Here is a 16,112-nt window from a genome sequence, read left to right as displayed (position 1 = left end):
GTGAATCAGGAGAGACTATGGACTCTGAAAAACAATCTCAGGGGTTTGAAGTAGCGGGGGGCGGTGGGAGGTTGGGGTACCAGGTGGTGGGTATTATAAAGGGCACGGATTGCATGGAACACTGGGTGTGGTGAAAAAATAATGAATACTGCTATGCTGAAAATAAATAAATTAATTTTTTAAAAAAGAGAGAAAAGCAAAAGAATCACCAGGATAATAAAGGAAGCTCTCCAACTGGACAATGGAAGTAGTTTCATCAAACAGAACAGAACAACAGAACACCCCAAGAAAGTTATTTCCAAGAAAAGAAAATATATCAAACATCTGATAAGTGTGAATAACTTAAGAAGCAATTTAGACAAGGGATAGTTTAAAGATGAGTTAGTGATGAGCACTTTAAAAAAAATAAGTATAATGTGTTAAAAAACAAAATTACAGTGTTAATGTACAACACATTTAATCCCAAGGAAAACAAGCAGCTAGTATGAGAAAGGAAAAAAACTTGTACTCAACCATGACCAGTTACAATAATGTAAACCCTGGACACTGATCTAATCAAAATCATAAAACATATAGGAACCATAAAGGGGGTCAAGCTTGGGAAGAAAATACAGCTCAGTGTGGAGCACTGTAAGTCTGAGGCACAGTATATTATCTAAGTGACAACAACCAGTAGGAGGTTAGAGATGCAGGACCCAAGCACACAAGAGAAATGAGGGCTGGAAGTAACACAGCTGAAAGTCACTCACAGAAGAGATGAACTTCACAGAAGAGATGAGAGTTCAAGCCATGGGACTAATGAACTGAGATGGGAGAAAGGTAACGAAGCTGGTATTTAAGTGAGGTACTTAAGAGGTACTTGAGGAACAGCTATTTTTATATTATATACATTAACAGCTATTATTTTATATAAAAAAAAGATTAAGAAGGGGTTAGACAGAAAAAAGGAATAGCCATTTTTATATTTATATATATTTATATATAATAGATATATATAGATATATATAAACAGCTATTCTTTTATATATAAAAAGATTAAGAAGGGGTTAGAGAGAAAAAAAGGAAAAAGTAGAAAACACTGATATCAGGTTAGAGTTTCAGAAAGGAAATATAGGTGGGTGATGGGGGAAGAAGTGCTGAATACTGGTACTACAACAAAAAGAGTAAGTCTTGGCTAAAGAAAAATTTAAGATTGCACACTAATCCAGAGAGCATCAACCTTTACAACAAAAACAATGGAGACTGAAAATAAAACTAGATTTTATATGCTTCGAGGGAATACAAGAAAGATACTAGGCTTAACAAGTTTGAAATATGGAGTGAATAGTCAGGAAATGAAGGCTAGTACAGGTAGCTTATGAAGTCTAACAATAAAAGGGAAAATAGAATGACAATTTCGGAGGAAAACATAATCCATGTAGAATCAAAGGTTTTTCACTTTTTGGTTTTGGAAAGGTCCAAGAACATGTGTTGGCTGAGGGAAAGGAATCCAAAGAGAAGAAAAGCTAAAGAAACATAAAGAAAAAATAGTGAAGCAAAGCATGCAGGGGAGAAGAAAAAAAGGATCAGCAGGCCTAAGCAGAGAACTTTCTGGGAACTGATATGAGAAAAAAGAAAGGGAGCTGGGATTTTTATGACCATTTTTGAGGAGATTTAAGGAGGAGAATTCTTTTTTTTTTTTTTTATATTTATTTGAGAGACAGAGAGAGGGGAATTGTGAGAATGAGTGGGAGAAGGGGCAGAGGGAGAAGCAGACTCCCTGTGGAGCAGGGAGTCTGACACAGGACTCGATCCCATAACACCAGGATCATGACCTGACCCAAACACAGAGGCCTAACCAACTGAGCCACCCAGGCCCCCTGAAAGAGAACTCTTAATGGGTGGTGTCAACCTTCTGAATAGGTAGGTATGAAGTAAGGTAATCTCCAGAGAGTGAAAGGGATGCAGTGACAAGGCTGGGGGCTTAAGAACAACAGCAAAAGTCTGGAGTTGGAACTATGATGAATACAGCAACAATCAATGAGGAATGAACAGAGCATAACTTGGCAGCAAAGAAGGCCAGTTCAGCTACACACCTTAAATTTATGAAACGGATAGTCTGGTTTCACAAACGTCTTTAATGTTAAGCAACTTAACAATAATGGAATAATGCTAAGGAAAATGGAATCTTCCCAGAACCTGGAATTAGCAACAGTGATATGATGGAAAAACCTGACTTGAGATATAAAATGTCTTCTTCTGAAGTCATTCACTTAATAGAAAACAAGAAATAATAGCTTATATAACTGAAAGATTCTCTCAGAAAAGAGTTGTCTTAACCCATCCAAGGGTATTCTGAAAAGCCTCTTCAGATATAGATTGTCCTAAAGGAAGGGACAGGTATTTAGTATTTAGAATCTATTTACCTGAATATTCTACCTAAGAATGCTTCCAACATCTACAAACAGCTAGAAAATTCCTTAAGGTAGAATTCTACCCAGAAAGGGTTCCTCAATGCCCTGAAGTAATTTGTACAAAACCGAGTTATCTTCAGTGAGCAAAAAGAAATCAAAGATTCAACCAGAGGATCTGCACCAACAGATTTCACCTTCCTGTAACTGAGGAGTTACTGATAACATTAACAAATCTCTTCTCTAGTGATTCTAACAAACAAAATAGTGCCCGGGAGAGTTCAAGTATTTCCCTGGAAAAAATATATGTCAAGAAATTTTATTGCGTGCATGTTTTGAGTATAATTCTGTAGTATGAACTTGAGAATACAAGAAGCTATGATGTCTCTACAGATCATAAATCTATATTCAGTCTCATCAAAAAAAAGAAGATACATGAAAATGAAAGAACTGAACAGCACAACACATTTACAAGTGGAAACAAGAAGATACACACACACACACACACACACACACACACACACATATAGATAGATAGATAGATAGATAGAAGGATGGATGTACTCAGAACCAGACAGACAGACATGAGAAGAGAACACTTTCTGAAGAAGGCTTTGCATAAAGATTTGAGGGGCATTAAAAAATATAGGCCAGCAAACTGGAGGCCAAAATCCTAATAAAGACTAATGAAATATATATAGGAACAGTAGCTCACATAAGCTACATAATTATCTCGCCCAGAACAATTAGTGTTAAGGGAACTAGAAGAAACAAACCGGACAGGAACAGAGGTAGCAGAATGATGGAAGGTAAAGTGCCTGATGAGCCTGGGTTTATCACAATTTATAATGTAGCACTTTTGTGTCCCAGCTGAAAGTGGCAAGATGAAAATAGAGGTAGAAAGTTATTCTTAATCTGTACCAAGATTAAGAGAGACAAGGAACACATCTTAGAAAGCTGTATCAAACCTAAGGAGATGACAGAATGAACCACAGTAATACTACAGAATGGGAGTGGAAAAGGTAGACTGAAAGACGAGGTCAAAGATAGATTAGAATTAAAAACAAAGAAAGGAATATCAATGTAGAGGAGACTAGAATGATGGTAGAGACAGGAATAATACAAAAAGTGGTATTAGGATCTTAGAGAATTTAAAGAATTTAGTTATCTTAGACTAAAAATTTCAAGAGGCTGAAGATAATTTTTCCCTAGTTCTGCCTTTTACCTGCACAGGACTTCTTGAGAACAGGAGAATATAAAATAAATAGCAGAATAAAGAATAAATAAAAGTAGGGCCTTTAACAAATTTGACCCCACAGATCTCAAAATTTTATGAAGTTATAAAGACATGCTTAAAAATTAAGAATTCAAAATATATTTACATTAAAGCATAAGGCAGTAAACCATTTGTAAACAATCATTATAACAAACAATTACAGTTATATTAAATGTGCTCCTAGAAGTTGGGGGGAAAAAAGCTCTTCCTGTAGAAATGAGAAAAAGAGAAACCTATTTCTATAATCAAATGATAAAACCACAAAACTACAACCGATTTTAATAAAAAACAAAAGCGTACCTTTAATGTTCCGTCAGCTGAACAACTAGCCAAAAGCTTATCATCTGGTGAAAATCTGCAGTGATTGACTGAATTTGTGTGGCCAAACATGGTATTTCGGCATTCTTTTTTATTCAAATCCCAGAGCTATTTGATACAGATAAAAAGATAACTAAAAAACTAGTACTGAATAAGGTAAAGCTAGAAATCTCATAACATTCACCCTTCCCTCCCATTTAAGCTTTTTCAATCAGAAAAATGTTCAATTCATAGTAATAAAGTCAACTTGTGATTACCAAGTAATGGGTCAGCCCTTAGATCAGCACCTAAATCTACAAAGGGACCAAAAGCTTACCTAGGCTTTTAGTCTGAGAACTAAGTAACTAAATAATTACTGCTCATTTTAACAAAGTAGTTGGATTATTATTTTATTCAGCTCTCTAATAAGTAATATGTAAAATAAAACGCTCTCAAAATTTTTTTTGATGCTAGGTTACCCAAATGGTCTTTTTAAGATTTTCAAATGCAAATCTTGAGTCTACTTACTAGGCTAAAATCCATTAATGTTCTAAAAAATGATTTGAAAAGTACAAAGATAACAAAGATAGATATAAATACATTCGATAGGAAATTGAAGAGGCTTGAAAAGCAAGTTAACTAAAACTAAATAAACTTAAAAAAAAGGACAATGTGGGGGGCACCTGGGTGGCTCAGTGGGTTAAGTCTCTGCCTTCACCCCAGGTCATGATCTCAGGATCCTGGGATCGAGCCCCACATCAGGCTCTTTGCTCAGCTGGGAGTCTGCTTCCCCCTCTCTCTCTGCCTGCCTCTCTGCCTACTTGTGATCTCTCTCTGCCAAATAAATAAATAAAATCTTTAAAAAAAAAAAAAGGACAATGGGGGAAAGTGAACATGGACCAGTGAGATCACAAAACTATTACTTATTATGTTAGGTGTGATAATGGTATGGTACTAGTTTAAGACCTCAGATATCCACACTGAAGTATTTTGGGTGCAATGTCATGATAACTGCGATCTGTTGTAACCTGTTACAACCAAAAAAAAAAAAAAAAAAGGAGGGGAAGAATAAAATAAGATTGGCAAAAAATTAATAATAGTAAGAGCTAGACAATGGATACCACAAGGGTTTATTATTATACTCTCTCCTTTTGCATGTGTTTGAAAAGTGAGTAAAATATAAATAAAAAGAGCTATAGTCCTCTCAGGGGATTTATACTAACTATATTAAACACGGAAGAAGAAATCATCCAACCCCAAAATTAATACTGACAAAAACCCTTTAGAAATGACCAGTGAGATAAGTCCTATTCTTCATATCCATCTCCATCCTAGACTTCTTTATCCTAGTGCTAGATAAATCCTATTTTTCAGGCAAGTCACACAGGGGTAGCTTCAGATTTCCATATTTTCATTGCCTTCTCTCAGTTCAAGAGTCACAAGAAGTGAATTCTAATTGTCCACATGGTAATACAGGTGTGGTATAGCAGATCTTAAAGTAAAACTTGTACTTAATTAAAATTTTTTTAGAACGCATAGATCTCTCTTTGTTCTCACATCCTAGAGCTTTTTGTCTATAATTAAAATGAGGAAAAATAAACTTCTTCACCCTACAAAATATTCAAAAGAAACACCAAGGGGCACCTGGGTGGCTCAGTGAGTTAAGCCTCTGCCTTCGGCTCAGGTCATGATCCCAGAGTCCTGGGATCGAGCACCACATCAGGCTCTCTGCTCAGCAGTGGGGGGAGCCTGCTTCCTCCTCTCTGTCTCTTCCTGTCTCTCTGCCCACTTATGATCTCTGTCTGTCAAATAAATAAATAAAATCTTTAAAATTAAAAAAAGTGCTTACATTTAAAAATAAAAAAAAGAAACACCAAAAATTAATCAGAAATAATATAGAAGCTGTAGCTTTTTAGAGGCGGATTTATTCAATAAGGTAAAGCATATCTGAGTAAAAATGAGCTATGATTATAAGATTACATTGGTCTGTTATTTTAATCCAATCCAGAGTTTTCAAATTGTGCTATGCAGGCCCCTAGGGATTCCAGAAACATGTCTGAAAGGGGCCACTCGGGGGAAATAAGAGAGGGTACAAGAGAGTAGAAAAGCAACCTCAGGGTGCCTGGGTTGCTCAGTTGGTTAAGCAACTGCCTTCAGCTCAGGTCACGATCCCAGAGTCCTGGGATCAAGACCTACATCAGGCTCCCAGCTCCACAAGGAGTCTGCTTCTCCCTCTGACCTTCTCACTTCTCATGCTCTCTCACATTGTCTCTCTCTCAAATGAGTAAATAAAATCTTAAAAACCAAAAGAAAAAGAAAAGCAAGCTCAGGGGCGCCTGGGTGGCTTAGTCAGCTAAGTGTCTGACATCTACTCAGGTCACGTTCTCAGGGTCCTGGGACAGAACCCCGCATCAGGCTCCTCGCTCAGTGACTGAGTCTGCTTCTCCCTCTCTCTGTCCACCCCCACCCCCTGCTCATGTGCACAAAGCCACACATTTCTCTCTCCAGTATATAAATAAAGCCTTTAAAAAACTAAAAATGCAAAACCGCACCCCCACTTCAACCATGGCAATGGGCTTTATCTCTTATACACTGAGCTTCTACGTAAGTTTTCTTTTGATGGGAGGAAAAAAAAAAGTTTCCGCTTCCTAAATTGAATGAAGGGGAAAACCGGGACAATTTTCAGTATTTTCTAAAATATTTTAAAATGATGTATGTAAATGTCAAACACAGAGTCTATGAAGTTTTTCAAACTGAAATGGTTTGCCCAACCCTCCCAAAAATATAATGTCCCTTTGCAAAGATAGTGCAACATTAAAAAAGGGCAAAAACCAAACCAAAACAATTTAAAGTTAGTGAATCTTTCTGGAACCCCAGAAAATTTAATCTAGCTATCTTTAATATTCCACTTCAGAGAAAAAAAGATAAAATTTTTTATAATTTGTAACTATAAAACATTATCAAACATATATGAAATATTTTTGGTTTTAGTTTTTTTTCCTATCAGCATCTTTTTCCTTTCTCCTAATAACAGAACTTCTGAATCAAGCCCCACTTACAATTCAAGTAGAGCTCACGTCACCTCATTTGTCCCATTTTTTACATGGCTAAACTTGTAATCTTTAACCAATTCAAGAATTCCATCCTACTGGCCCACAAGCGTTACTTAACAATGAGAATATAAGCCAAACCAGGTCTTGGCTTAGTCTTAGTCTTAGTCTTCTTTAAAATTAAATCTATGGGACCCAGGAAAGAGTACGTTTCTCTTCCTCTGTGACTATAAGCTGTAAGACCCATGAAAGCCAGTAACTGAGAACGGCCGTATTTCCTGCCACACAGAAAGAACGTGCCTGAACCAACAAAGAGAGAAACAGAGTCTAAAGATGGAGAGGGGATTAGACTCCAAGACTGTAATTTGAGCATCTGGAATCAATTATGCCTCAAGCCATGCCCCCTGTAGACTTTTCATGAACCATTAATTTCTTTTTCTTTTTGGCTTAAGCAAGTATGAAAGTTCCTATCACTACAACCAAAAGAGCCCTGACTAATAAAAGAGAAAATCGAAAAAAATGTTCTGATAAACCTATCAAATTTGTCTACATAGTTCTCCTTATCCATACTTACTTTAAGGAAGCAGTCACTTGATGCGGTGGCTAACAGAAGGTACTGACTGTTGTTGGCAAAATGGCAGCAGTTGACTTGCTCTGAGTGCTCATCGTAGATACGTACTAGTTCCCCCGTCATAGAATTCCATATCTAAAGAGAAAAGAGAACATAAAATTTACAACTCCCCCTTAACTTTCAAAGGAAGAACAGAAGAGCAAACAAATGTGAGCTGTTTTGTGGCCGTCTCCCCAGTTGGACATGAGGCTAATGAATACTCCCCTTCTCTAAAATATGCCCGTATTTTTCCAGGATGTTTTTTTTTTTTAATTACTTGCAAGTCTACACATATGTCTTTCTATAGGATAATTAGAATCCCGTAAAAAATTATATTCTTCAAGGGCAGGACTGCACGTGGTCACATGAACGACAATAGATAGAGAAGTACTATACAAGGTGGAATAACAGACTTTAGATCAGAAGGATTAAGTCGAAGACCTGGCTCTACAATTTATAAATTGTGTGTCCGTCACTTCCCTCTTCAATAAAAGGCGGATACTTACACCTGTCCTACACAATTCAAGGTACCAAATGAAATAAAGGACAAGCTAAGTCTGCTGCTGATTTCGAGGTATCAATAAAAAGTAAAGGAAGATGGGTCAATGAAAAAAATTAAGGCTTTAGATTCTGAGGGAAACCTAGGTTTGAACCCTGGCTCTATTAGTTATCTGTTAATGTGAGCTTGGGCAGATGACTTCATCTCTATTTTCTTATCTGCAAAATGAGATCAATTTACTCTTACTCTGCAAGTTGTAGTGAGAAATTGATAATGTAATAAAACAAAGGGTGTAATATAAAGCCTCACACAGTGTTAAATTCCCAAGCAGAAGTAATCATCATTCTAGTCACTACATAAGACAATAAAGCAGTGTGTTCTGGAAGAAATAAATTACCTAGTCTTCACTGGGCTCTGAACTTTTTAGAGGTATTAATGTCCCTCCCATAGCATTTTCTTTTTTTTTTTAATTTTTTTTTTTAAGATTATTTATTTATTTATTTGACAGGCAGAGATTACAAGTAGGCAGAGAGGCAGGCAGAGAGAGAGTGGAGGAAGCAGGCTCCCCGCTGAGCAGAGAGCCCGATGCGGGGCTCGATCCCAGGACCCTGGGATCATGACCTGAGCCAAAGGCAGAGGCTTTAACCCACTGAGCCACCCAGGCGCACCCCCCCCCTTTTTTTTAGATTTTTAATAACTTCTACACCCATTATGGGGCTTGAACTCATGACACCAAGAAGAAGGGCCAAATGCTCTACCACCTGAGCCAGCCAGGTGCCCCATGTTTTTTGTCTTATTGAAGTACTCACAAGAGGTCCAAAAAGTTTAAGTTCTTTAACAGATATTTGTGCCTCTAGTTTTTTACTTTGACCACTCAGAAAACAGAAACTCAGTGTTATCTCCTTTTATGCCACATAGCTCTGACTTTGGAAGTATCAAGACTGGCCAACTCCCAAGTGTGACCTAGTAGTGGCTATGGAGTTAACTAACTAGTTGGTTGTAAAGCCACCTAGAGAGTCCAGTCTATCAAGAAGTAATTTTGGGAGGCAACTGGGTAGCTCAGTTGGGTTAGGAGGCTGCCTTCGGCTCAAGTCATGATCCCAGGGTCCTGGGATTGAGCACCGCATCAGGCTCCCTGCTCAGCAGACAGCCTGCTTCTCCCTCTCCCTCTGACTGCCACTCTGCCTACTTGTGCTCTCTTTCTGTCAAATAAATAAATAAAATCTTAAAAAAAAAAAAAAAAAAAGATTTTTCCAAGGTCCTAATTTGTCTGGACACTCCAAGTGGGTGTAGACCCCAGGAAAACTTACAAGCCAATTTTCTTGCTCCCAGGTCCAAGCCCCACCCCATCCAGCCAGTTTCAACAGTCCGCCCTTCCTTCCTTTCTCCCTCCCTCTTTCTTTCTACCTCTCTTTCTTTCTCCCTTTCTTTCCCTCTCCCTCTCCTCTTTATTTATCTATCTACCTATTTATTTTCAGTACTCCCACAAAGTCAGGATCACCTTTTTTTAAAAAAATAGTTTATTAATTTGAGAGAGAGACATTAAGAGAGGGAACACAGCAGGGGGAGTGGGAGAGGGAGAAGCAGGCTTCCCTCAGAGCACGGAGCCCGATGCGGGGCTCGATCCCTGGACCCTGGGATCATGACCTCAGCCAAAAGCAGAAACTTAACGACTGAGCCACCCAGGTGCCCCAGGATCCACCTCTTTTTAAAAAGCCTGAAGCAAGGGGCACTTGAGTGGGTCAGTCAGTTGGGAATCTGACTCTTGATTTCAGTTCAGGTTATGATCTCAGGGTTATGAGACTGATGCCCAAGTTAGGCTCCACACTAGGCGTGAAGCCTGCTTGGGATTCTCTGTCTCCTTTCCCCCTCCTTCCCCACTCTCATGTGTGCACAGGCTCTCTCAAAAATAAAAAATAAATAAAATTTTTTTAAAAAAACCTGAAGTGAAGTGCTTGGGGTGCCTGAGTGGCTCAGTTGGTTAGGCATCTCTTTTTTTTTTTTTTTTTTAAGATTTTATTTATTTATTTGACAGAGAGAGATTACAAGTAGGCAGAGAGGCAGGCAGAGAGAGAGGAAGGGAAGTAGGCTCCCTGCTGAGCAGAGAGCCTGATGCGGGGCTTGATCCCAGGACCCCGAGATCATGACCCCAGCCGAAGGCAGAGGCTTTAACCCACTGAGCCACTCAAGCGCCCCGGCATCTGACTCTTGATTTCAGCTCAGGATTGTGAGCTGAACCCAGCATCAGGATCCACACGGTGTGAAGCCTGCTTAAGATTCTCTCTCTCCCTCTGCCCCTCCCCCACCCCACCCTCCCCACTCCACCTCAAAAAAAATCTAGGTTGCACTTCACAAAGTATGTATTTTACAACAGGAATCCAATCTCAGACAGTAAGTCTGTGCAGCAACACTTCCAATCACAATGCCCTCAAAGATTCTAACTGATATGCACCCATAGACTTATGAATAATAAACAGTAGGCATATTCATTCATTTATAATTGTTTCTCCCACCTATATGGTAAATATCTCTGGCTGAGAAACCTATACATTTTTGCTGGTGCTTAAAAATAGACACTAGTAATTTGCAGTAGCTAAAACCTGGTATACCTCAAGTCAGTAGATCAACAGGCAAGAGTCCTTTACCCCTACTTAGACTAATCCCTCTACCATGGAAAAAGAAAATGAATTCTATGGTAATTACTCAAGAGAAAAATATTTCCCTACCTTGACTTTTTTATCCACTGAGCAGGTTGCTATAAACCTGTCATCTGTAGAGAATGCACAACAAAGCACTTCATCCTCATGAGCCTTGATTTCTAGCAGTTTCTCTCCTGTTTCAGCTTTGAACACCTGCACAAGCAACATAAAATCCTTTTACCATAAACTAATGGCCACCATTTGATAAAAATCTTTCTTTAAAAGATCTTAATCCATATTATTTTGCAGTATTAATGAACCTTAGCAAAAACCACTCCAAAAAGCAGAATATATATCAGAATGTATATGCCTTAACATAGAGAACTATCTCTTATTAAATGTTTGTAATATCAATAAAAAGAGCCAGCAGAGTACAGCTTCAGTTCTTGAGGCTAGTTTGGAAAATTCTTTTTTTCTTTTCTCTTCTTTTTCTTTAAGGTTGGCAAATTCTTAATCAAACAGACAACCTTTCCTTCAATCTGTTTTCTTTCTGGGTCTCAAAAACCAAAATTAAAAAAATTAGTAATAAGGCACATATACAAAAATAAGGTTTATAGTCACAATCTTACAAAGACCAAACCTAATCTAAATATCAAAGTTTTAACTAACTGATTCTGTTCCCTTCAAAATTTAAAGAAAAGCACTCATTCACATATTCCAAAAACAAACAAGAACTTAAATTCCTTCAAAGCACCTTAGGAAATAATATAGTCTGATACCTATTTTAGTCAGAAATCTGTGTCTGAACCTGTGATAAAATAGGTATTTTACTTAATCACTGTTTTTTAATCAGAGCCCTGTTCGCTGTGCTAGAGAGTCTTTATGTCTTTTAACAATTTGCATTTCCTCATTACTTTTAGAGGGCACTTGGATGACAGTAACTGATTGCTAGGGTAAAAGGTACTTTTATGTAACTCGGCAACTTTAAAACTATGAAAACACACAACCATATCTTTTAAATTTCCAGAAAAAGGCTTTCATAAAACGTTCAGGAGATTTGGATTTCTCTAATAGAGAATTTTTCTTCAATTTTAGGATTTAAATATATTCTAATATGCACAGTATTAGGTACATGCCTCTTTCAATTTTTCTCAAGAGATATGTTTTACCTGTAAGGTTTTATCAACTCCACAAGAAGCTATTCTTTGACCATCCTCAGAAAAGCAAGCATGGTAAACAGCATCTGTATGGGGGCGGACAACTAAGCGGGAAAGATTCTTGATGTTTTTTTTGTTTCTACATACAAGGAAAAAATGAACAGGAACCTAATAAGTAAGAGTAAAAGTAATTTCTTTTTCAGTTATAAACTGTCTTTAAACATTGTTGTGTTGCCAAAAATACAAAATTCTTAAAATTAAGTTACCACGATGTAAATGACAGCACAGATCTCCTGAAGGAAAAAAGTATTATGAAAGTGGCTTTTTTAAGAGAGATGCTACCCTATATAAAGCAACCTGTCAGGTGCTGCAAATATCACTGAGCTGGGAGAAATCTAACTAATCAAATACATGTTGCTTTCTATTTTCCTTGGATATATTAATGATAACATGTGCAGAGAAAATATTATGTAAGGATACCCTCAAAAAAAGCTCCATTGTTTTTAAAGGGAAAGAAGCCAGGACACCTGGCTGGCTCCGTCAGTTAAGCAACCTGACTCTTAATTTCAGCTCAGGTCATGATCTCAGGGTTGTGAGATTGAGGCCAGCATAGGGCCCCACTGGCCATGGAGCCTGCTTGAGATTCTCTTATATACACATGGACTCATTTAATCTTCTCAGTGCTATGAAAGAGCACTATCATGTGAGAGAAGCTGAATAACTTTCCCTGGTTATATACAACCAATAAAGCAGAGGCGGGAGCTTCTGGGTGGCTCAGTCATTAAGTGTCTGCCTTCAGCTCAGGTCACAAGCCTAGGTTCCTAGGATCAAGCCCCACATTGGGCTCCCTACTCTGTGGAGAGTTTGCTTCTCCCTCCTCTGCCTGCTGCTGCCCCACTGTGCTCGCTCTCTGTCAAATAAATATTTTTTTAAAAAGCGGAGCTGGGTTTCAAGCCCAAGCATCCTAGAGCCAAAGTCTGTTCATTTTAACCTCCAAACTATACTAAACTACAGCATGTATGGACTAGTAACAGAAAAATCACCATGAAGTGAAACAAATGCTATGATAAAAAGTGAGCAAGTATTCCAGAATACAGACAGATTTATCCTAGCTTCAATGAATTAGGGAAATCACCTACAGCAACCTATTTGGAGAAAGGGCCCAGGACTAATAAATACTGCGAATATCAACCTACAGTTTAATTCAGATAAATTATATATGTGAAAAGACAACCATTCATGTTCATTATTTCTAGCTATAAGAGAAACATGGCATATAGAAGGTGCATGGAAAATAAAGCTAGACAGACCCAAGAATTAAATTCTATTCAACAAGCTATACGAGCTTAGTCAAATCTCAGCAACTCCGTGCCTCAATTTTCTCATTTGTAAAATAGACCAAATAATATTTACCTTCTAAGGTTTGAAGGTAAAATGAATAACGTGCGCACATCTTATATAACAGGCATTAAAAAGATGAGTTAACCCTTTCCTTTTTCTAATTGATAAGATTAAGACAAGAGCAGGGCGCCTGGGTGGCTCAGTGGGTTAGGCCGCTGCCTTCGGCTCAGGTCATGATCTCAGGGTCCTGGGATCGAGTCCCGCATCGGGCTCTCTGCTCGGCAGGGAGCCTGCTTCCCTCTCTCTCTCTGCCTGCCTCTCCATCTACTTGTGATTTCTCTCTGTCAAATAAATAAATAAATAAATAAATAAATAAAAATATTAAAAAAAAAAAAAAAAGAAGATTAAGACAAGAGCAAAACTGAACAGTCTCTTAGAGGAGTTAGAACAATCAAAATTCAATGCAAGTTTAATCAGGGCAATGTGAAGGGCCAAGGGCTAATCACTTTATAACTAATATCTCATTTCAATCTTCACAAAAATAATACCTCAAAGTATTGCTCTCTATTTTATATATGAAAAAAAGTGGGACGCCTGGGTGGCTCAGTTGGTTAAGCAGCTGCCTTCGGCTCAGGTCATGGTCCCGGCGTCCTGGGATCGAGTCCCACATCGGGCTCCTTGCTCTGCAGGGAGCCTGCTTCTCCCTCTGACTCTGCCTTCCACTCTGTCTGCCTGTGCTCTCTCTCTCTGACAAATAAATAAATAAAATCCTTATATATGAAAAAAAGAGCAAACCGCAATTTGTTCAAAATCACAAAACTCTCAGGTTTCAGAACTGAGACTCAAATCAGTGTCTGTGACTTCAAAGCCAATGTTCTTCACTAATAAACTGAGTTATAATAAGTAAACCATTTGGTGTTATTATTTAGTATGATTGGTCAAAATGCCTACAGGCAAGCATCTATTTCTATGAACTCTTTGGAATACATATTTCTCCTATACTCACTTCTCCAGAACTTTTCAATAACTAAGAATGCTTATTAAAAGTTCCAGCCCTTTCCAAAGTAGTTAAATCTTCCTGGAATGAACTTATTCACTACCTGAAAAATAATGACACAGTTAGCACTCCACTCCCTTTGGTTTCTTTTTTTTTTTTTTTCTTTTTTCCCCCCCTTTGGTTTCTTCCCTAACCTACTTACATCCACTCCAGATAAAGCACTCCATGATCGACCTCCTGCTTGGCCTGCAGCTTAGCTTGCTGATAAACTTCTGAAGTTTCTGGTTCACAGAGACCAAGTTGTACAATATTAGGAAATGGCTGTCGTCCAAGAAGATGTCCATTTAAAGATAAAAATTCCTGGAAATTTTCACAGACTGCACAGTCCTATGAACAAACTGAAATCTCTTAGAAATATAACCAGAACCAAGATCTGACATTTTTCTGTTTCTGTGATTTTGTCACTTTAAAGGCTTAAACGAGATATTCTCTATGTGAGCTAAAATTAAATAGCCAGCCATTAGATAACAAATACATGGTAACCGTCTCCAAATTTTTAAACATAGTATAAAAATCTCTTTATCCAAGTGTTACTTTCTTAATACATTCTTGTATTAAGAAAAAACAAAAAACAAAACAACCCAGTTGGACACTTTATACTTTCTCAACTTTCAAACCTCAACCCCATCTATATTCCCAGGAGGCTAGGAAGCAAAATAATTAGAATCATCAAGAGTTAAAGTGAGGAAATTCTCTCTCTTTGTCCCTTTTATCCTGCTCATCCCCACTATTAAACCTAGAATTAAATGACAAAATGAGATGCCCTTTAAGAACTTATTTTTCCTACTAATTATACCTTTTCATCCAATATATGCCTGTATTCCACAAATTCATGAATCAGATGAGCAGGGCCCACGAGTTCAGTTTTTGCTTTAATCCAATCCAAGGAAAACATTAAAGCACAAAGTTCCTTTTAAAAAAAAAAAAAAAAGAGGAGGATACGGTTAAAGACATCAAAGAATTTTAACTATACCACCCTTATCCTTTTTTTTTTTTTTTTTAAATAAAGATGTTATTTGGGGCGCCTGGGTGGCTCAGTGGGTTAAGCCTCTGCCTTCAGCTCAGGTCATGATCCCAGGGTCCTGGGATCAAGCCCCACACAGGGCTGGCTTTCTGCTCAGCAGGGCGCCTGCTTCCCTCCCCCGTCTCTGCCTGCCTCTCTGCCTACTTGTGATTTCTCTCTCTCTCTGTCAAATAAATAAACAAATCTTAAAAATAAATAAATTTTTTAAATTAAGATTTTATTTATTTATATTAGAGACAGAGTAATCGAGAGAGAGAGAGAGAGCACAAGCCAGGGTGGGAGGGAGTAGAGGGAGAAGCAGACTCCCAGGTGAGCAAGGAGCCGGACAGGGGGCTTGATCCCAGGACCCTAAGATCATGACCTGAGTCAAAGGCAGAAACTTAACTAACTGAGCTCCCCACTAACCACTAACTGAGCTTACCATCCTTATCCTAACACTACCGAAAGAAACTTAGCAGATAACTATAATTCAAGGACAAAAAGGGAGCTATTTTAAAAGAAACCAAAGAAACATAAAATGGACCAAACACCTTAAATGAAAATAAATTTTACTGGATTAAAATGTAAATATAAAATTTTTAAAAAACTTAAAAAAATTCTAGAAGATACAGGCAAATATTTCTGTGACAGTAGGATGAAGGAAATATTTATAAACATGACACCAAAGCAAAAGTACAAAAAAAAAAAAAGAGCAAGAGAGATGTGCACTTAACTACATAAAAACTCAAAAACTTTCAATACAGTTGAAAACAATATAAATAAAATTTGACAA

General features: G+C 37.7%; 1 protein-coding gene across 7 annotated transcripts in view; it reads right to left on the bottom strand.

Moving 5' to 3' along the window:
* The window catches only part of APAF1 (apoptotic peptidase activating factor 1), a 90,868-nt gene that overhangs the window by 38,585 nt on the left and 36,171 nt on the right, over positions 1 to 16,112 (bottom strand). For 6 of the 7 annotated variants that reach the window (XM_059186590.1, XM_059186592.1, XM_059186588.1 and 3 more), the window contains 6 exons: positions 15,113 to 15,226; positions 14,459 to 14,643; positions 11,931 to 12,057; positions 10,849 to 10,974; positions 7,588 to 7,719; positions 3,967 to 4,092 (listed from right to left, as the gene is read on the bottom strand). In XM_059186590.1, the coding sequence (XP_059042573.1) occupies positions 3,967 to 4,092; positions 7,588 to 7,719; positions 10,849 to 10,974; positions 11,931 to 12,057; positions 14,459 to 14,643; positions 15,113 to 15,226 (810 nt within the window). Of the gene's footprint in view, positions 1 to 3,966; positions 4,093 to 5,626; positions 5,766 to 7,587; positions 7,720 to 10,848; positions 10,975 to 11,930; positions 12,058 to 14,458; positions 14,644 to 15,112; positions 15,227 to 16,112 lie in introns of those variants that run through there. The other variant, XM_059186594.1, reaches the window with a different exon arrangement.

This window comes from Mustela lutreola, chromosome 8 (genome assembly GCF_030435805.1).
Source record: "Mustela lutreola isolate mMusLut2 chromosome 8, mMusLut2.pri, whole genome shotgun sequence".
NCBI classification, from domain to species: Eukaryota; Metazoa; Chordata; class Mammalia; order Carnivora; family Mustelidae; genus Mustela; species Mustela lutreola.
Note: the sequence above shows the minus strand (reverse complement) of the source record. Positions and strands in the feature narration are given on the sequence as shown.